Source organism: Chenopodium album, chromosome 21, assembly GCF_948465745.1.
Source record: "Chenopodium album chromosome 21, dcCheAlbu1.1, whole genome shotgun sequence".
NCBI lineage: Eukaryota > Viridiplantae > Streptophyta > Magnoliopsida > Caryophyllales > Amaranthaceae > Chenopodium > Chenopodium album.
This window is the reverse complement of record NC_137854.1, coordinates 13,510,724-13,528,009: the sequence shown is the minus strand read 5'-3', so window position 1 is coordinate 13,528,009 and position 17,286 is coordinate 13,510,724. Positions and strand designations below refer to the sequence as shown.

The following is a 17,286-nucleotide window of genomic DNA, read 5'->3' as shown; positions in this document are numbered from 1 at the left end:
TTTGGTATTCAACAAATCCACATTCCTCCACAGTGGCCATTCGAGTTAATAAAATGGATTTCATCGAAGGCTAAAGTTCGTGATAATCTCCGACTTGTTACTATAGAAACCATGGTTTCATTAACAAATAAAATATCCGGATTAAATTTTTTCCGAATAAAAATAAGTTCACTAATAGCTTGGGACTTCTTAGCCCCACATATATTCCAACTCATTATTCATGGACTATTCATTGAACAAGACGACAAAAAAAATACTGAACTTTCAAATTTTCAACAAGAACGTCGCAATTGTATCCAAAATACATGGTAAGTGGCCTTGAAAGGCTAGCCTGATAGCTTACATTACAGCAATAAGTACAGAAAGTATAGTGAATAAAATCCATCAGAGCATGCATACAACCAACCAAAAAGAGATAGCCAAAGTAAGGACTGCAATGGAGTACAGTGTAATATGCATAAAAGAGGCCAACTAAAATAGGCCAAAATAAAAGAAGTTGTGAAAACAAACTAAGCAAACTGACTAAGAAAGCAAAGCACCAACTCCTAAGCCAAAGTATACAACAAACTAGATAAAGAAAGCTGGGTGGAACTTGGCATTGTGAATATAACAAAACCTGAAGTAGCTCCCTACACGTGGGAAGATAGTAGTAAACCAAAGGCAACGTACAAAGTCTCATAAAAGCATCCAATCAGGCTAATCTGCATATAAAAACAAAAGATATAAAAGCTCACAAAATCTGAATAATAACTGAAGGTAAAAAAAGAAAAGGGTCTGAAAGATTATCCCAAGAAATGTCATGGGTGCTCCAAGAGCACAGGGTGCTCCAAGAAATCCTCATTGTTATTAAATTCAATAAGATACCATTCATTACCCATAGCAAGGATTGAAATATCACCTTTTAAAGCCCAGATTTTTCTAATTTGACCTTCTATAACTCTAAGAGAGATAACATTACCTAAGATCTTACCAACCAAGCAGTTAGACTCCATTACCCTAGAGACCTCATCATTAATCCAATGACACCTCAACCAAGAGTAAGTAACATAAGCATTAAAAAATGACAAGTGTTGTAAAACCATGCATAAATAAATTAAGCAAGGGTAAATACAAAAGGAGAGGCATGAACTAAAGATGATTAAGGTAAGAAGATGACACCTAAGAAGTAACAACATAAAAGGGACATAAGGGAAAGAAAGCTCATCGGAGAGACATCGGATACCCGTACCCGTACCTGTCTTACTTCTCTCGAAGGAAGTGAGACATCTCTATCATCATCATCTCCGAAACCCCCGTCTGCCCCCTCCGTCTGCACCCCCTCCTGAAATCGAGGGGAGCTTCTTGCTCTGGTCAGCGGCTGCCCGGGCTGTTGCGATTGTATCCCATCTCTTCCTCTTCCTCTAGCTCTTCTTCTTCCTCTTCCCCTAGTGGACTTAATACATAACATTAAATCAAATAACATTCAAATAACAAAGCTACAACTAACATATCTAATACTCCCTATAATGTTCTAATAGATATGTAAAGAGTTAACAAGAAAACAAGTGATAATATTTTCTTAAAGTATATAGGTTTTAAGAATTTTCTAATAAATATTTGCAAATAACATAGATGAGGATTGTGATTGACAATGTCAGTAGAGCATTTGTGGTCTTAGATATTTTCTGATAATAATATATTAATGACAAACAGAGATGAGGATTTGGGTTTTCTAATTAGATTAGGAAGAAAAAGGTACTCTGTAGTTGAAAAGAGGGAAGGGGTTGGAGTGGTTAGACACTTAGACCATGCCATGATGTCTTTTTTCCTTCCCTAAAGGAGAGGACCCTTGTCTTTTTCCTTTTCCCCTTACTTTGGGTATTGTACTGTTGCCCTACAAATTCACAATATAAGACATATCTCTAACTCCTCTAAGTTTGTAGAAATTACTGTGTTCTTTGGGACAGAGAGACATATAGAGAGGTTGGGTCTCTTTCTAAACTTCTCCATTATTTTTTCAGTATATATTATTCAATTTTCATCTCATGACATTATTGAATCATATTATATACTAGAATCATGGACCGTAATACATATATATGCTCTGGAATTTGACATGAAAGCATGAACAAGTAAATGTACAAACAAACACAAGTTCAAATAGCAAGCATGGAAAATGATACATATCAACTATAACAAATGATAAACATCAACTAGGAAGTAATCTCAAGCCATTAATTGAGCTGAAATTTTCTATACAAAAATTTCATGGTTAATTAGTGATTTAGTATCACTTTATCATTTTCTATGCTGATTTGGTTTTGTTTTTGCCCTCAGATGATTACAGCAACACAATTGTGCTACGTGAAGAACTGACATCATCCAATCAATTAATTATAAGGTAGTTCTTGTAATCACTCTTATGCATTGGTACCTGTACAGTTTATTATATGCTATCAGTTGTCTTAGCGCTATAAAATACACTTTCTTAGCTTTGCAAGTTATTGTAAAAGATTGTCTAATAGATGTTGTCCTAATTTATTTGTGTGAGATTAATATTTCTAATGATCATAATTTTCTCTTTCTCATAGACTTATTGTTAATCTTATCTGTTCCAATGTATCCTCCACTTGTGCTAGGTTTGGGAAAAGCCAAATAACTTTTGGCTTCTTTTATTTCATTTAAATTTTACAAATTGCTTTTAAAAGGTGTGACCATTTATGAGGTTTTTTAGTGTTCTTTTCTGATTTGGATCATTCATAGAAAGGATACCCACGGTCATGGTACCATCTGAGCTTGAAACTGTTTTCAAGCATAAGCGGTCAAACTAAGTAGTGAAGCTTTGCTGCTGCAAACCTTTTTTTTTCTAGAATTGTAGTATAAATCAATGTAAAGCTCACCTTAAGCCATCTGAAGAGTGGATTATTACCTCTGTTTCGTCTTCAGAGTGAACAAGATTGTCATCTCCTAGCACCTGGGGCTGTCGCGGTGGTATCCCATCTCTTCCTCTTCCCCTTCCCCTAGTAGAAGTAAACTGAAAACATAGCATTAAAAATAGTCAAAGTACTTGAAACTTAACAAGTGATAATATTTTCTTAAAGTATATAAGTGGAAATACACAATCAAACATTATCAGAAGAGTGGATTATTACCTCTGTTTCTTCTTCCGCGTGAACATCATTGTCATCTCCTAGCACCTGGGGCTGTCGCGGTGGTATCCCATCTCTTCCTCCTCCCCTTCCCCTAGTAGAAGTAGACTGAAAACATAACATTAAAAATAGTCAAAGTACTTGAAACTTAACAAGTGATAATATTTTCTTAAAGTATATAAGTGGAAATACACAATCAAACATTATCAGAAGAGTGGATTATTACCTCTGTTTCTTCTTCAGCGTGAACAGCATTGTCATCTCCTAGCACCTAGGGCTGTCGCGGTGGTATCCCATCTCTTCCTCTTCCCCTTCCCCTAGTAGAAGTAGACTGAAAACATAACATTAAAAATAGTCAAAGTACTTGAAACTTAACAAGTGATAATATTTTCTTAAAGTATATAAGTGGAAATACACAATCAAACATTATCAGAAGAGTGGATTATTACCTCTGTTTCTTCTTCAGCGTGAACAACATTGTCATCTCCTAGCACCTGGGGCTGTTGCGGTGGTATCCCATCTCTTCCTCCTCCCCTTCCCCTAGTAGAAGTAGACTGAAAACATAACATTAAAAATAGTCAAAGTACTTGAAACTTAACAAGTGATAATATTTTCTTAAAGTATATAAGTGGAAATACACAATCAAACATTATCAGAAGAGTGGATTATTACCTCTGTTTCTTCTTCAGTGTGAACAGCATTGTCATCTCTTAGCACCTGGGGCTATCGCGGTGGTATCCCATCTCTTCCTCTTCCGCTTCCCCTTCCCCTTCCCCTGGTAGAAGTAAACTGAAAACATAACATTAAAAATAGTCAAAGTACTTGAAACTTAACAAGTGATAGTATTTTCTTAAAGTATATAAGTGGAAATACACAATCAAACATTATCAGAAGAGTGGATTATTACCTCTGTTTCTTCTCTAGAGCGAACAAGATCGTCATCTCCTAGCACCTGGGGCTGTCGCGGTGGTATCCCATCTCTTCCTCTTCCCCTTCTCCTAGTAGAAGTAGACTGAAAACGTAACATTAAAAATAGTCAAAGTACTTGAAACTTAACAAGTGATAATATTTTCTTAAAGTATATAAGTGGAAATACAAAATCAAACATTATAAGAAGAGTAGATTATTACCTCTGTTTCTTCATCATAATTGTCAAAATTGTCATCTCCGGAGTGAAAAGAATGGCCATCTCCTTGCACATCATCCTGAAATCCAGCATTATAGAAACGTAAGTTCGAAAAAAAGGAAAAAAGAAAAAAAAAAAACAGGAAAAACGTACAGTACTTCCTTTTCCTTTTCATATACTACCTGTCTCCATTGTACATTCCGTTTCTCACATTTCTTACAGATAGTCAGATACCAAGGAAAACAATCAAATAATGTAGACCCATGAACAATCAAGAGGGTTTAATAACCAACCCACTGCAGCCACCATCCATACCCCACCATTAGGCTACCATTTCATTCAAACACCAACACCCAAACCTAACCATAACTGCTACCAGTTGTAACCCACCATTGGAATGTAGGAAGGAGACGAAGGTGGTGGTGGCAGTTTGTTGGGGGTTCAACTGGGTGTGTTTAAGGTAGTGGGATTGGTAAAAACAAAAATAAGGGTAGATAATTATTATTACCTCTGTGTTTTGATATTGTTGACCCTGACCTGTAGGCCCTCCTTGCTGACCAGAAGCTTGCCTCTTCCTCCTCTTTAGTCGTTGGCAGCTTCTCACATTTGCAATGTCATTCAGTCGATACTGCTGCTCCTTCTGGAGTCGTACAACTCGATAAGATGAGTTGAGTTCTTGTAAGAGGGTGTTACACACCTCTTCCTTGGACTCTGCTACATTTGCATACCTTGCATTAAACTGAGGCAGTGACTTTCGTCTGGCTCTGCTCCCTTCCATACTCAAATTAAACTACAAAAAAAAGAGAGAGGAAATTAAAAAAGAACCGTATTGAGTAGATCTGGGAGATTGCTCTTGGACATGATTTTGACAATGGTTCTTAGTAACCTGACCTATCATCATATTAGTAACAAGAAATTTCTTTTATGAATATGATGATAGGTCAGGTTACTAAGAACCATTGTCAAAATCATGTCCAAGAGCAATCTCCCAGATCTACTCAATACGGTTCTTTTTTAATTTCCTCTCTTTTTTTTTTTTTGTAGTTTACTTCTACCAGGGGAAGGGGAAGGGGAAGAGGAAGAGATGGGATACCACCGCGACAGCCCCAGGTGCTAAGAGATGACAATGTTGTTCACGCTGAAGAAGAAACAGAGGTAATAATCCACTCTTCTGATAATGTTTGATTGTGTATTTCCACTTATATACTTTAAGAAAATATTATCACTTGTTAAGTTTCAAGTACTTTGACTATTTTTAATGTTATGTTTTCAGTTTACTTCTACTAGGGGAAGGGGAAGAGGAAGAGATGGGATACCACCGCGACAGCCCCAGGTGCTAGGAGATGACAATGCTGTTCACGTTGAAGAAGAAACAGAGGTAATAATCCACTCTTCTGATAATGTTTGATTGTGTATTTCCACTTATATACTTTAAGAAAATATTATCACTTGTTAAGTTTCAAGTACTTTGACTATTTTTAATGTTATGTTTTCAGTTTACTTCTACTAGGGGAAGGGGAAGAGGAAGAGATGGGATACCACAGCGACAGCCCCAGGTGCTAGGAGATGACAATGCTGTTCACGTTGAAGAAGAAACAGAGGTAATAATCCACTCTTCTGATAATGTTTGATTGTGTATTTCCACTTATATACTTTAAGAAAATATTTATCACTTGTTAAGTTTCAAGTACTTTGACTATTTTTAATGTTATGTTTTCAGTCTACTTCTACTAGGGGAAGGGGAGGAGGAAGAGATGGGATACCACCGCGACAGCCCCAGGTGCTAGGAGATGACAATGATGTTCACGCGGAAGAAGAAATAGAGGTAATAATCCACTCTTCTGATAATGTTTGATTGTGTATTTCCACTTATATACTTTAAGAAAATATTATCACTTGTTAAGTTTCAAGTACTTTGACTATTTTTAATGCTATGTTTTCAGTTTACTTCTACTAGGGGAAGGGGAAGAGGAAGAGATGGGATACCACCGCGACAGCCCCAGGTGCTAGGAGATGACAATCTTGTTCACTCTGAAGACGAAACAGAGGTAATAATCCACTCTTCAGATGGCTTAAGGTGAGCTTTACATTGATTTATACTACAATTCTAGAAAAAAAAGGTTTGCAGCAGCAAAGCTTCACTACTTAGTTTGACCGCTTATGCTTGAAAACAGTTTCAAGCTCAGATGGTACCATGACCGTGGGTATCCTTTCTATGAATGATCCAAATCAGAAAAGAACACTAAAAAACCTCATAAATGGTCACACCTTTTAAAAGCAATTTGTAAAATTTAAATGAAATAAAAGAAGCCAAAAGTTATTTGGCTTTTCCCAAACCTAGCACAAGTGGAGGATACATTGGAACAGATAAGATTAACAATAAGTCTATGAGAAAGAGAAAATTATGATCATTAGAAATATTAATCTCACACAAATAAATTAGGACAACATCTATTAGACAATCTTTTACAATAACTTGCAAAGCTAAGAAAGTGTATTTTATAGCGCTAAGACAACTGATAGCATATAATAAACTGTATAGGTACCAATGCATAAGAGTGATTACAAGAACTACCTTATAATTAATTGATTGGATGATGTCAGTTCTTCACGTAGCACAATTGTGTTGCTGTAATCATCTGAGGGCAAAAACAAAACCAAATCAGCATAGAAAATGATAAAGTGATACTAAATCACTAATTAACCATGAAATTTTTGTATAGAAAATTTCAGCTCAATTAATGGCTTGAGATTACTTCCTAGTTGATGTTTATCATTTGTTATAGTTGATATGTATCATTTTCCATGCTTGCTATTTGAACTTGTGTTTGTTTGTACATTTACTTGTTCATGCTTTCATGTCAAATTCCAGAGCATATATATGTATTACGGTCCATGATTCTAGTATATAATATGATTCAATAATGTCATGAGATGAAAATTGAATAATATATACTGAATAAATAATGGAGAAGTTTAGAAAGAGACCCAACCTCTCTATATGTCTCTCTGTCCCAAAGAACACAGTAATTTCTACAAACTTAGAGGAGTTAGAGATATGTCTTATATTGTGAATTTGTAGGGCAACAGTACAATACCCAAAGTAAGGGGAAAAGGAAAAAGACAAGGGTCCTCTCCTTTAGGGAAGGAAAAAAGACATCATGGCATGGTCTAAGTGTCTAACCACTCCAACCCCTTCCCTCTTTTCAACTACAGAGTACCTTTTTCTTCCTAATCTAATTAGAAAACCCAAATCCTCATCTCTGTTTGTCATTAATATATTATTATCAGAAAATATCTAAGACCACAAATGCTCTACTGACATTGTCAATCACAATCCTCATCTATGTTATTTGCAAATATTTATTAGAAAATTCTTAAAACCTATATACTTTAAGAAAATATTATCACTTGTTTTCTTGTTAACTCTTTACATATCTATTAGAACATTATAGGGAGTATTAGATATGTTAGTTGTAGCTTTGTTATTTGAATGTTATTTGATTTAATGTTATGTATTAAGTCCACTAGGGGAAGAGGAAGAAGAAGAGCTAGAGGAAGAGGAAGAGATGGGATACAATCGCAACAGCCCGGGCAGCCGCTGACCAGAGCAAGAAGCTCCCCTCGATTTCTAAAATTACTTAAGCTTAGAGTAGAAGTTTCGCGGGACAAAGTAGAACAAGAGAGAACAAATCACTCTCTTGTTCTCTTAGCTTAATCCGTACTTCTCTCAGATAAAAACAAGAAATCGTCTGATTCGCAATATAAACAGAACCTGAACGATTTGAAGCTCGAAAGAATCATCAATTTCATGTAATAAGAATGATTATCAAATAAACGACATCAAAGCTTGACTTCTAAACAAATGCTCAGAAATTTTCACAGAAAACTTAGATATGACGCTAAAACTCGTTACAAATCAAACAAATAACATTCTCAGCTTATCAACGATTAATCAGTTGAAACTTACAAACGTAGCACCTCAAAGCAAAGAGCAAACTAAATCCAACGAAAACTACTAACATCGATACAAAATGAGAGCGATTTCAAGCAGAAATGAACAACAATCAGTAATTTTCATATTCGATGGCAGAGAAACCTCAAACAAAAAAAAAATCGGAAAAAAAAACTTACAGAAAATGTCGCTGAAGTATGACGCACGTAATGCAAAACTGAAGAGAGAGAAAAATTTACAGAAAAAATTGATATAAAGCCGAAAATCAGAGAGAAAAGAGAGGAAAGAGATGAACTAAGAGAGAGAAAATTAGAAGTCAATTTTATTGAATGAAGAATCTAGATTACAGGTGAGGTATTTTTTTTTTCATGAGAAACGCATGATCTCAATAAAAATGAAGAGAAAAAAAAAAGTGAGGAGTGAAAAATGATATTATTTTATCTTCTCAAATATGTTTTTATGATCAACAATTCCGATAAGGTTATACAAAATACATGTAGTCATGTATTGATTATTTGATTTTATAAGATTATAAGAATTATAATCTAAAATTATAGGATAATACTATTATTCTTCCAATATATAAAATATGAAGAGTTATCTAAATCATTTTTCCTTAATTACTATTACTAGTTATTTTACTTATTCACCAATAGTCTATTTGAGTAATATGTGGTATATGAGTGAGCGTGTTCGTGATCTTTTTGTAACAGATTTGAATATTTGTTATAAAATGATTCATTTTATTACAAAATTATTGTTATGACTTGTGGTCTCAAACAAGCCAAAATTACATTCTTTGTTTACTAGGTTAGGTCCCGTGTCATGCACAGTACTTTGTAATAACAATTCTTATATTAACATCACATTTAATTATATAACATAATTTTGTCTAAAATAATCAAATAAAAAAATTCAAAACAATAAAAATCCTCGTTGTAATAATTGTAGTACATAACACTCCATACGACATGCTCCACAATACTATCTAAATATTGTGTACTCTCTCTCTAAAACGAGAGCCTCTCTCACTAAGATTGTGAGTCTCCTCCTTTAACCTTTTAGCTTCCTTTTGCACCACTCAAAAGTTTGAACACTTTTCTTGTTCTTGGGAACTGTAGCATGCAAACACACGCCTAATATCTTCACAGCAATTCAGTAGGAAATCCTGGAATCTCCCCATATTTGTGTTCCACCAATGGTTGCAAGCTTCAAATATTTGCTCTTCAATTGAACCAATCAGTGTGAGGGAGTTTTTGCACTCTTTCTCCTTGAGCCCATCACCGGTGCATCACTTGGAAACTACAAGAAGCAATTAATTTTGGTTGCTTTTCTTGCCATTTGTTCAACATGCAGTAGTAGCTTTTTTTCTGTCAACTGAACTTTGCTGCTATATAAACGAGTTCATTAATTGTTTCTCTCATCCATCACTTTCTCTAATTCTTATTCTCCTTCTATCCTCTTCTTTCACTGTCTATACTCCTGTTTTGTGGAAGTATGGTGAACCAAAATCCAAATGACCCTCATAATAATGAAAGCGACCTTCCTCATTTTAACCGACTTAGATCCCATAGAATGGGAATCCTTGTTACCCCACCACCAAATTATAATGCTTTATCACACATTAACTTCAATAATTCTGTAATTGGAGTTTTTGTGGGTCCAAACCCACCATCTGCTACCTACGTTCAACACATAATCAATCAAAGATGGGTGTCTAGGGGGCATGTCCGTGTTCATAGAACATGAGATTATTTCTTGTTCGAGTGCTTAGTTCAGAGCGATTTGGAGGGTTTGCTTAGACAATATTCTACTGTCTTTGATGGTCGTATTATTAATCTGAGGAGATATAGTGCGAATTTAATTCCATAACAAATCAATTTCTCTACGGCAAGGTTATGGGTTCGTGTTTATGGTTTACCTCTCCAGTTTCTCACGGAAGCTTGGGCGAGGCGTATCTTTGTCCATATTGGCTATTTGGATTCTCTGGAGCCAATAACGAATGGTAGGCTACCGGAGAGAGCGGAATTACGCGCATGCATGATTGTTGATGTCACGCAACCACTAATTCCAGGCTGCTTCGTACCACTTCAAGGTGAACGTGTTATTTGGGTTTATTTCAGGTATGAGGGCGTTTTTCGTTTCTGTAAAACGTGTGGTTGTGTTGGTCATAGCACTAGTAATTGCAATTTGTGAAGAGAGGTTGCAACTAGACGCTTGATGAGGCGTTTAGAGGCAGTTGAAAGAGATGGTCTGAGGGTGCTTCACGACCCCTTAGATTATCCATATTACACTAATTTTGTTCGAGGTTTGCCTGATGTGTTTAGGTATCGAAATTGGGCGGTTAATTTGACATGGCCGCAAGAACCTGAGGATATTCCTATTGGAAACAGGGCTCTATTCAATGTTAATTCTGATTCGGATTTTAACTCCGATGACAGCAACGATACCGTCTATTTCTCGGGGTCGGGAAGTTCTAGTGAGTCAGAAGTGGCTCATGATAATCAGATGGAGGCTAGCCTCGATATGGGAGCTGTTCGATTATCTCCGGGGAGGAGGCTTGGTGTGGGACGTGACCCCTATGCGGAATTCACCCCAACAAATTTGAATTTCGCTCCAAGTCCACCTCGATCATCACCAATTCGAAGGGTGATTTCTATTCCAAACAATGCAAGGTGGAGCTCAGGGCCTGTGAACCAGGTCGACAGGTCGGATGAAGGACCTGTGAAGGTAATTACTCTGGCACCATACTCAGCAAGCCGCATAAACCCAGCCCCGGCGGCGCGTGTCTTACCAGCGAATCACATGGAGTTTGGGGGAAGCTCTAATTTTAAGATTGGAGAATCCTCAACAGCAGCAAACAATACAGAAAGGGGAAGCGGAAATCAGAGAACTCTGTTTCAAGCATTGGGTATATCAGACTGGGCTTTCCCGGCGCCGGAACCAATTAGTTTTCCGGCATATTCAGGGGAAAATCAGGTGATTCCGGGAGGGTTTGACCCGAGTCTTCACCAGCAGCTGGCTGGGCAGTTTGAGCAGAGTAATGGGACGTTTATTGGAGGATGGTCAGAGCAGCAACCAATCATACACACTCAACAGCAAAATGAGAGCTTCAATGAGGGGGTAAATTCTGATAACTATGAGTTTTTTTTGGAATCTAACCACTTAAATTTTGTTGAAGCTGAAAGATCTTTTATTCGAACTATGGCGGCTTATAGGGCTACGACTAGGAGGATTTATCCTTCACCAAGATCCCCCTTCTTACCGTTCTCACCAAATACCTTCCTTTCCAACATGCCAAACTTGCCAATGGTTGAGTATGATCCGCCAAATTCACCAGTCACGCCAACTGATCAAAGAGAAGCACGCATTGAAGTAGCTGCTGTGACCCGAAAAAGAACACGAACAATTGATCAGGTCCCCTCAAAGTCGTGCGATGATGACTTGGTGAGGGAGGCCTCTTTTGATTCAGGATGGGTGGATAGGAAGAGATTGAAGACCTTGAACCGTTGGGCGGATAAAGGAGGTTTCAATATATGGCATAAGGATGAAGATGGGTTCTTTGAGTTTAAATCAAAGGCAATTTCAGATGTCGATATGGCAAGGCAGTGGGATGTTCGAATTAAGGATCCTCTTTTTGGTAAGTTGGGCAAGAAAAGGCGAAGCTCTAGTTCTTCTTCACCGCATTCGAGTCCAGCAAAGAAGCGAGGAAGTAACCTCAAACTTGCATGAGTTTGACAGTGACATGGAGATGGACATGGCTATGGAAGATGGTGAATTTGTAGGTGACATTGGTGATGTGGTGGCTACACCAAGACAGCCACCCACGGGGCCATGAAGGTTGTTACTTGGAATTGTAGGGGATTAAATGACACACTCTCCCCTACACATCCTTATTTAGTGTGGTTATTAGCTACTAAATTGCCTACTTTTATGTTTATTTCCGAAACTAAAATGATGTTTAGTGATGTTAGTAAGTTAGTTTCTAAGTTTACTCCTAACTTTTCTTGTGAAGTAGACTCGGTTGGTACAAAAGGGGGGTTAGCGTTGTTTAGTTGGTATTTGGGGGATGTTTTTTGTGTAGCTTCTTCCCCAAATTTTATCTTTTGTAATGTTGGTGACATTAATGGAAGTAGTAGGCACATTTTGTTTTTGTATGGGGCTTCGAAAGTTGAAGATAGAGCTAGTGTTTGGGAGGAAATTTCAACTCTTATTGCTACTATTCCTAATGTCTTGGTGATGGGAGATATTAATCAACTTGAATACTATAGTGACAAATTGGGGGGGTGCTTCTTTAATTAAGGGGTTGGATGTTTTTTTTGGATTGGAGATTCCAAACTAACTTATTAGAAGTACCTTTCTCGAGACCCCGATACACTTGGTCAAATAAGAGATTGGGGGTGGATTTGATTATGGAAAGATTGGATAGAGCCTACTCTTCATCACAATGGTTCAATGATTTTCCGGATGGACGGGTTGTCTATGAACCAATTACGATCTCGGATCATGCGGCGATTATATATGACACTAACAACCAAGTGACAAAGTCTAATAGGCCTTACCAAATTGAGACTTGGTGCTTAGTTTTTCCGGAAATTAAGGGCTTCATAGATGAGGTGTGGAGTACTCATTGTACGGGTTCAGTTATGTACAAATTTCAGCAAAGGTCGAAATGGATGCGTAATAAAATCAAAAGGTGGTGCCTAGACAACAAAAAAGTGTGGGGGATAAATTGGAGGAAGTTTTCTGCAGATTTGTCAGTGCAGGGTGAGCAGGTGACTACTTTGGATCAAGGAAGTAGGTATGTGGAGGCAATGAACGACACGATCAGTCATAGTAGTCTAGAGTTTAGGTATAAATGAAGGATAAATGGATAAAGGAGGGCGACATTTCATCAAAGATGATGTATGGTAGGGTGAAGCATCGACAGAAAAGGAGGGAGATCATTACCCTTAGAACGAATGAGGATGAGTGGATTTAGGATCAGAATAATTTGGATGCTCTCATTATAAATAGCTTGAAAGAAGTTTATAACCCGCCGATGGTAGCGGAGGAAATAATGAATGATAACATTGGCTTGGTGTTAAGAGAGTTGGAGTTACCTCCTATAGATTCAACAGATGCGACTTCTTTAGTCAAGCCTTTTTCACACTAAGAGATCAGGAAGGCGATGTTCTCTATTCACAATCTTAAGGCGCCAGGTCCGGATGGATACATTGCGGAATTCTTCCACCAAAATTGGGAGAAGGTTGGGTCCTCGGTGGTTGAATCGGTTCAATATTTCTTTTCCACAAGCTATCTACTAAAGGAACTTAACGCTTCCATTCTTGTTATGATTCCAAAAGTGGAGTACCCGGAATTACCAACACAGTTCAGGCCTATTAGTTTATGCAATACTATCTATAAATGCATAGCTAAATGCTTGGTAAATAGAATGAAGCACCTATTACCAAACCTGATTTCGGAGTTTCAACATGCTTTTGTTCCGGGAAGATATATTGAGGATAATGTAATGCTGAGCCATGAATTGCTTCATTTGGTTAACACTAGTAACGGTGAGTCCACAAAAATGGTGATTAAATTGGATATGTCCAAGGCTTATGATCGGGTGAATTGGACTTTCCTATTGAGAATTCTAAAGGCTTATGGGTTTCCAAAAAAGTGGATTCAGTGGATTTCACAGTGCATCTCAACGGTTTCTTATAAGACTCTCATCAATGGCCAGATTTCGGAAATGTTTAAACCGGATTGTGGCTTGAGGCAAGGTGATCCCCTTTCACCCTACCTCTTTCTCTTTTGTATGGATATTTTATCTCGTATGCTTACTATGGCTGAGCACATCAAGATAATCAAGGGACTCAGGGTCACGAGGCGCTCTCCTTCGATTACACATCTTTTTTTCACAGATGATGCAATGTTATTCTTACATGCAACTCCTACCTCTTGTCATCATGTGATAGATATTTTGTCTAAGTTTGGTGAGATCTCAGGGCAACAGCTGAACTTGAACAAATCTTTTGTAAAGTTTAGTAAACATGCTCAATTGGAGGAGGTGGATGTTCTAAAAGGGATTTTGAAGGTAGGTCAGGTTTCTGTGATGGAAAAACATTTGGGGGCCCCCATTGATTTTACGGCTAAGAAGTTGGATGCTTTTAAATATTTGATTGATAAGGTGGCTACTAGAACCCTCTCTTGGGCAACTCTGAATTTGTCACAATCAGTGAAAATAATTCTGATTAACACCGTGCTGATTAGCATTTCCGCACACGTGATGAAGTGCTTTAAGTTACTAGTTGCGGTCACAAATAGGATAGACTCTCTAATTACTCGTTTCTGGTGGGGAAATAAGGGAGAGAAGGGCATGCACTGGGTAAAGAAAAGGATTATTCAAAGACCGAAGGGTATGGGTGGTCTTGGTATAAGATCTATGTCCTGTTTGAATGACGCTCTTCTGTTCAAACAGGTAGCACGAATGCACTGCAACCCACAGTTATTAGTGGCTAGATCTATGGAGCCTACTCATAGTTGTTCCTTGTGTACGGGGGAGTCTAGGATGGATCTTAAGGGTGGTGCTTCGTGGGGTAGGCGTGGTTTATTTAATGTGGAAAATAAGGTTGTAAAGGGCTATAATTGGAAGATCGGGAATGGGGATAGAGTGAAAGTCGCAAATATGAGATGGGTGCAAGGTTCAGTTCTGGTTTTCAATTCTGATCAACCCCTGAGGGGGGTGGGCTTGGAGAGAGTGAAAGATTTAATATCCCGTGATACTGAATCTTGGAATGTAGCATTGATAAGACAAAAGTTTGAATGGAGCACAGCGCAGAAGATTTTGGAAATGGAGCTACCTTCACTGAGGAGACGGATAGACTATACTGGGGTAGCCATGCTTCAGGAGTTTATACTGTGAAAACAGGTTATGCTTTTCTAATGAATGAGTTATCAGGGCAACAAGATGCTAGTCTGGAGCATAGCTTCTACCGACTAATCTGGAAGCTAAACATCCCACCGAAATGGAGTTTGTTCCTGTGGAAGCTGGTGATGAATGGATTGGCGGTTAAGGGTAATTTAGCCCGGAGGGGAATTGATATAACTGATCATTGTGACTCTTGTGGTATGGAAAATGAAGACCTTCAGCATCTTTTTAGGATGTGCTCTTTTGCGAGGTATGCTTGGCATAATTGCCCTTTGCATATCTCCTCAGAAATTGATGAATCTACTCCTCTGAGACACTGGATTCAGCATTATATCCTGCTTTTTCATAGCGAGGATGGAAAGAAGAGTGACCGTGTACCAACGTTTATTGGGGTACTTTGGAGCCTCTGGTTAACAAGAAATGGAAGAATCTTTCGAAATGAAGGAGGTTATCTGGTAGATTTGTTTAGGAATTACAATCTGGCAATGAAAGAACTCTCGGTTTGGCGCAAATTAGAGGGAGGAGATGTCATAAGAGGGAAAGAGACATTGGCTCATAATTTCCCACCGGGGTTTGAGCGGGTCAACATAGGATGTGCTACGGATGACATTAGTACACCTACAGATTCAAGGATAGAAATGGTTATCAAGGTGGATGGCTCCTGGAGTAAGAGAGATGGGAATGCAGGGGCGGGATGGGCTTACTCAGTGAATAACCAAGCTTTTAGTACAGGTGGTGGGGATTATGGAAGGGCCCTTTCCCCTCTACATGCCGAGCTTTTAGCTTGTGTGGCTGCTCTATGGTGGACCCGAATGAAAGGAAAACGACGAATTGTATTGTTCACTGATTCTCTTGCAACAGTTCAACTGATCAAACATCCGAGAAGAAGGGAAGTGCGTCTACTATGGACAATTCAAGACTTATTGCAGGAAGGGCAACTGTTTCAAACTTGTCTAATCTGGAAAGTTAGCAGGGATCAGGTGGCTGAGGCACATGACATTGCTACTAGATGTAGAGTAGATTTATTAAGCTTTTCTATTTAGTGTTTTTCTTTAGTTTGTGGTTGTCAAAAAAAAAAAAACACTCCATACGACACACATTTTGTTAAAAAAAATGATATATATAGTTGTCAATATATACATATTATGAAAAATACATTAAATCTTTTATTTATGTTATTATATATACATTTGATATATTTTATTTATGTGAAAAATTGTTATCTTTTATTTATGTACATAGTATTAGATTTATTTCCTGTAGACACCCATTTGTGTCTCCCCAAAACCAAACCCAGTGATGAATGCCTTGTGCGTTGTGTTATTATCGAATTAGGTGAAAGTGATTCGAAAGTCAAATGTCGCGGTTTAGTTTTAATTAATTTCTTCTCTCTCTGTTTTTGAAAATGACTTTATTTATTTGAAAATGTCCATTTCAGTTTATTTTTGTCCATGATAAGGGTCAAATAATGGTGTAGTTGGATGGGGCTCGAAAAGACCTTTCCAACGGTATATTATAAGCCCAATTCCGATGAATATTGAGGAAGTTATGGCCAAAATACTAAACTGGGCCCGGTGTTCTATTTTAATACGGCCCGATGATCTAGAGGAGGGCCCAATATTAATTATTATTCCTAAAATTATTAGGATTAATTATATTTTTCTAGAAGTTTCTAGAAAGTTCTTTTTAGTTCTAATATTGATAGGTTTAATAATTAATTATCTTTTAAAGGTTTTTATTTGGAATAAAATATTGTTTTATTATCTTAAAATATGTATTTTATCTTCTGTACGGATTCCGTAGATCAAGTTGATTAAAGATCGGATTCCGTGTGAAGAAAAACGCGCTTATACAGGCTGTCGCCAGACGACAAGTCTGTCGCCACGCGACAGACCCTGTCGCCACGCGACAGACCCTGTCGCCTCGCGACAGACATTGTCGCGTCGCGACAGAGTTAATTCCTGGCGACAGCGTGGAGTTTTATTCCTTATCAAATTCCGTGATTTTCCGGATTATTTTCATTATAAATAGCGTCCGAATTCCTGTTTTCAGAATCATCAATCACTATCAATTCTTATTCTTCTCTTTCTTGAGCAATATTTGCTTTCTTTCTCTCTTTTTCTAAACTAGTTTTTACATACAATATTCCGCATGCATTAGACTT

At 37.6% G+C, this 17,286-nt stretch overlaps 2 protein-coding genes and 1 long non-coding RNA gene across 3 annotated transcripts; 1 reads left to right on the top strand and 2 right to left on the bottom strand.

Moving 5' to 3' along the window:
* Positions 1-1,109: 1,109 nt before the first annotated feature.
* LOC145603038 (uncharacterized) lies at positions 1,110-3,441 on the bottom strand. Its single transcript, XR_014104664.1, has 3 exons — positions 3,355-3,441; positions 2,909-3,013; positions 1,110-1,432 (listed from the first exon to the last, which is right to left on the bottom strand). It is a non-coding gene; the product is annotated as an uncharacterized LOC145603038 (long non-coding RNA).
* A 106-nt stretch (positions 3,442-3,547) lies between these two features.
* On the bottom strand, positions 3,548-5,038 carry LOC145600454 (uncharacterized). The gene is made up of 3 exons (XM_081656345.1): positions 4,763-5,038; positions 4,259-4,333; positions 3,548-3,682 (listed from the first exon to the last, which is right to left on the bottom strand). Exons 1-3 carry the CDS (start codon positions 5,030-5,032, stop codon positions 3,548-3,550), a joined length of 480 nt encoding a protein of 159 aa, XP_081512471.1. The 5' UTR covers positions 5,033-5,038.
* A 10,098-nt stretch (positions 5,039-15,136) lies between these two features.
* LOC145600453 (uncharacterized) lies at positions 15,137-16,165 on the top strand. Its single transcript, XM_081656343.1, has one exon. It carries the CDS (start codon positions 15,137-15,139, stop codon positions 16,163-16,165), a length of 1,029 nt encoding a protein of 342 aa, XP_081512469.1.
* Positions 16,166-17,286: the final 1,121 nt, after the last annotated feature.

Excerpts from the sequence above, each read along its gene's own strand:
- LOC145600454 (XM_081656345.1), bottom strand. The coding sequence starts at position 5,032 with ATGGAAGGGAGCAGAGCCAGACGAAAGTCACTGCCTCAGTTTAATGCA. Across the intron at positions 4,334-4,762 it reads AACAATATCAAAACACAGAG|GATGATGTGCAAGGAGATGG; the intron begins GTAATAATAATT and ends GCTGGATTTCAG. Across the intron at positions 3,683-4,258 it reads ATTATGATGAAGAAACAGAG|TCTACTTCTACTAGGGGAAG; the intron begins GTAATAATCTAC and ends TTATGTTTTCAG.
- LOC145600453 (XM_081656343.1), top strand. The coding sequence starts at position 15,137 with ATGAATGAGTTATCAGGGCAACAAGATGCTAGTCTGGAGCATAGCTTC.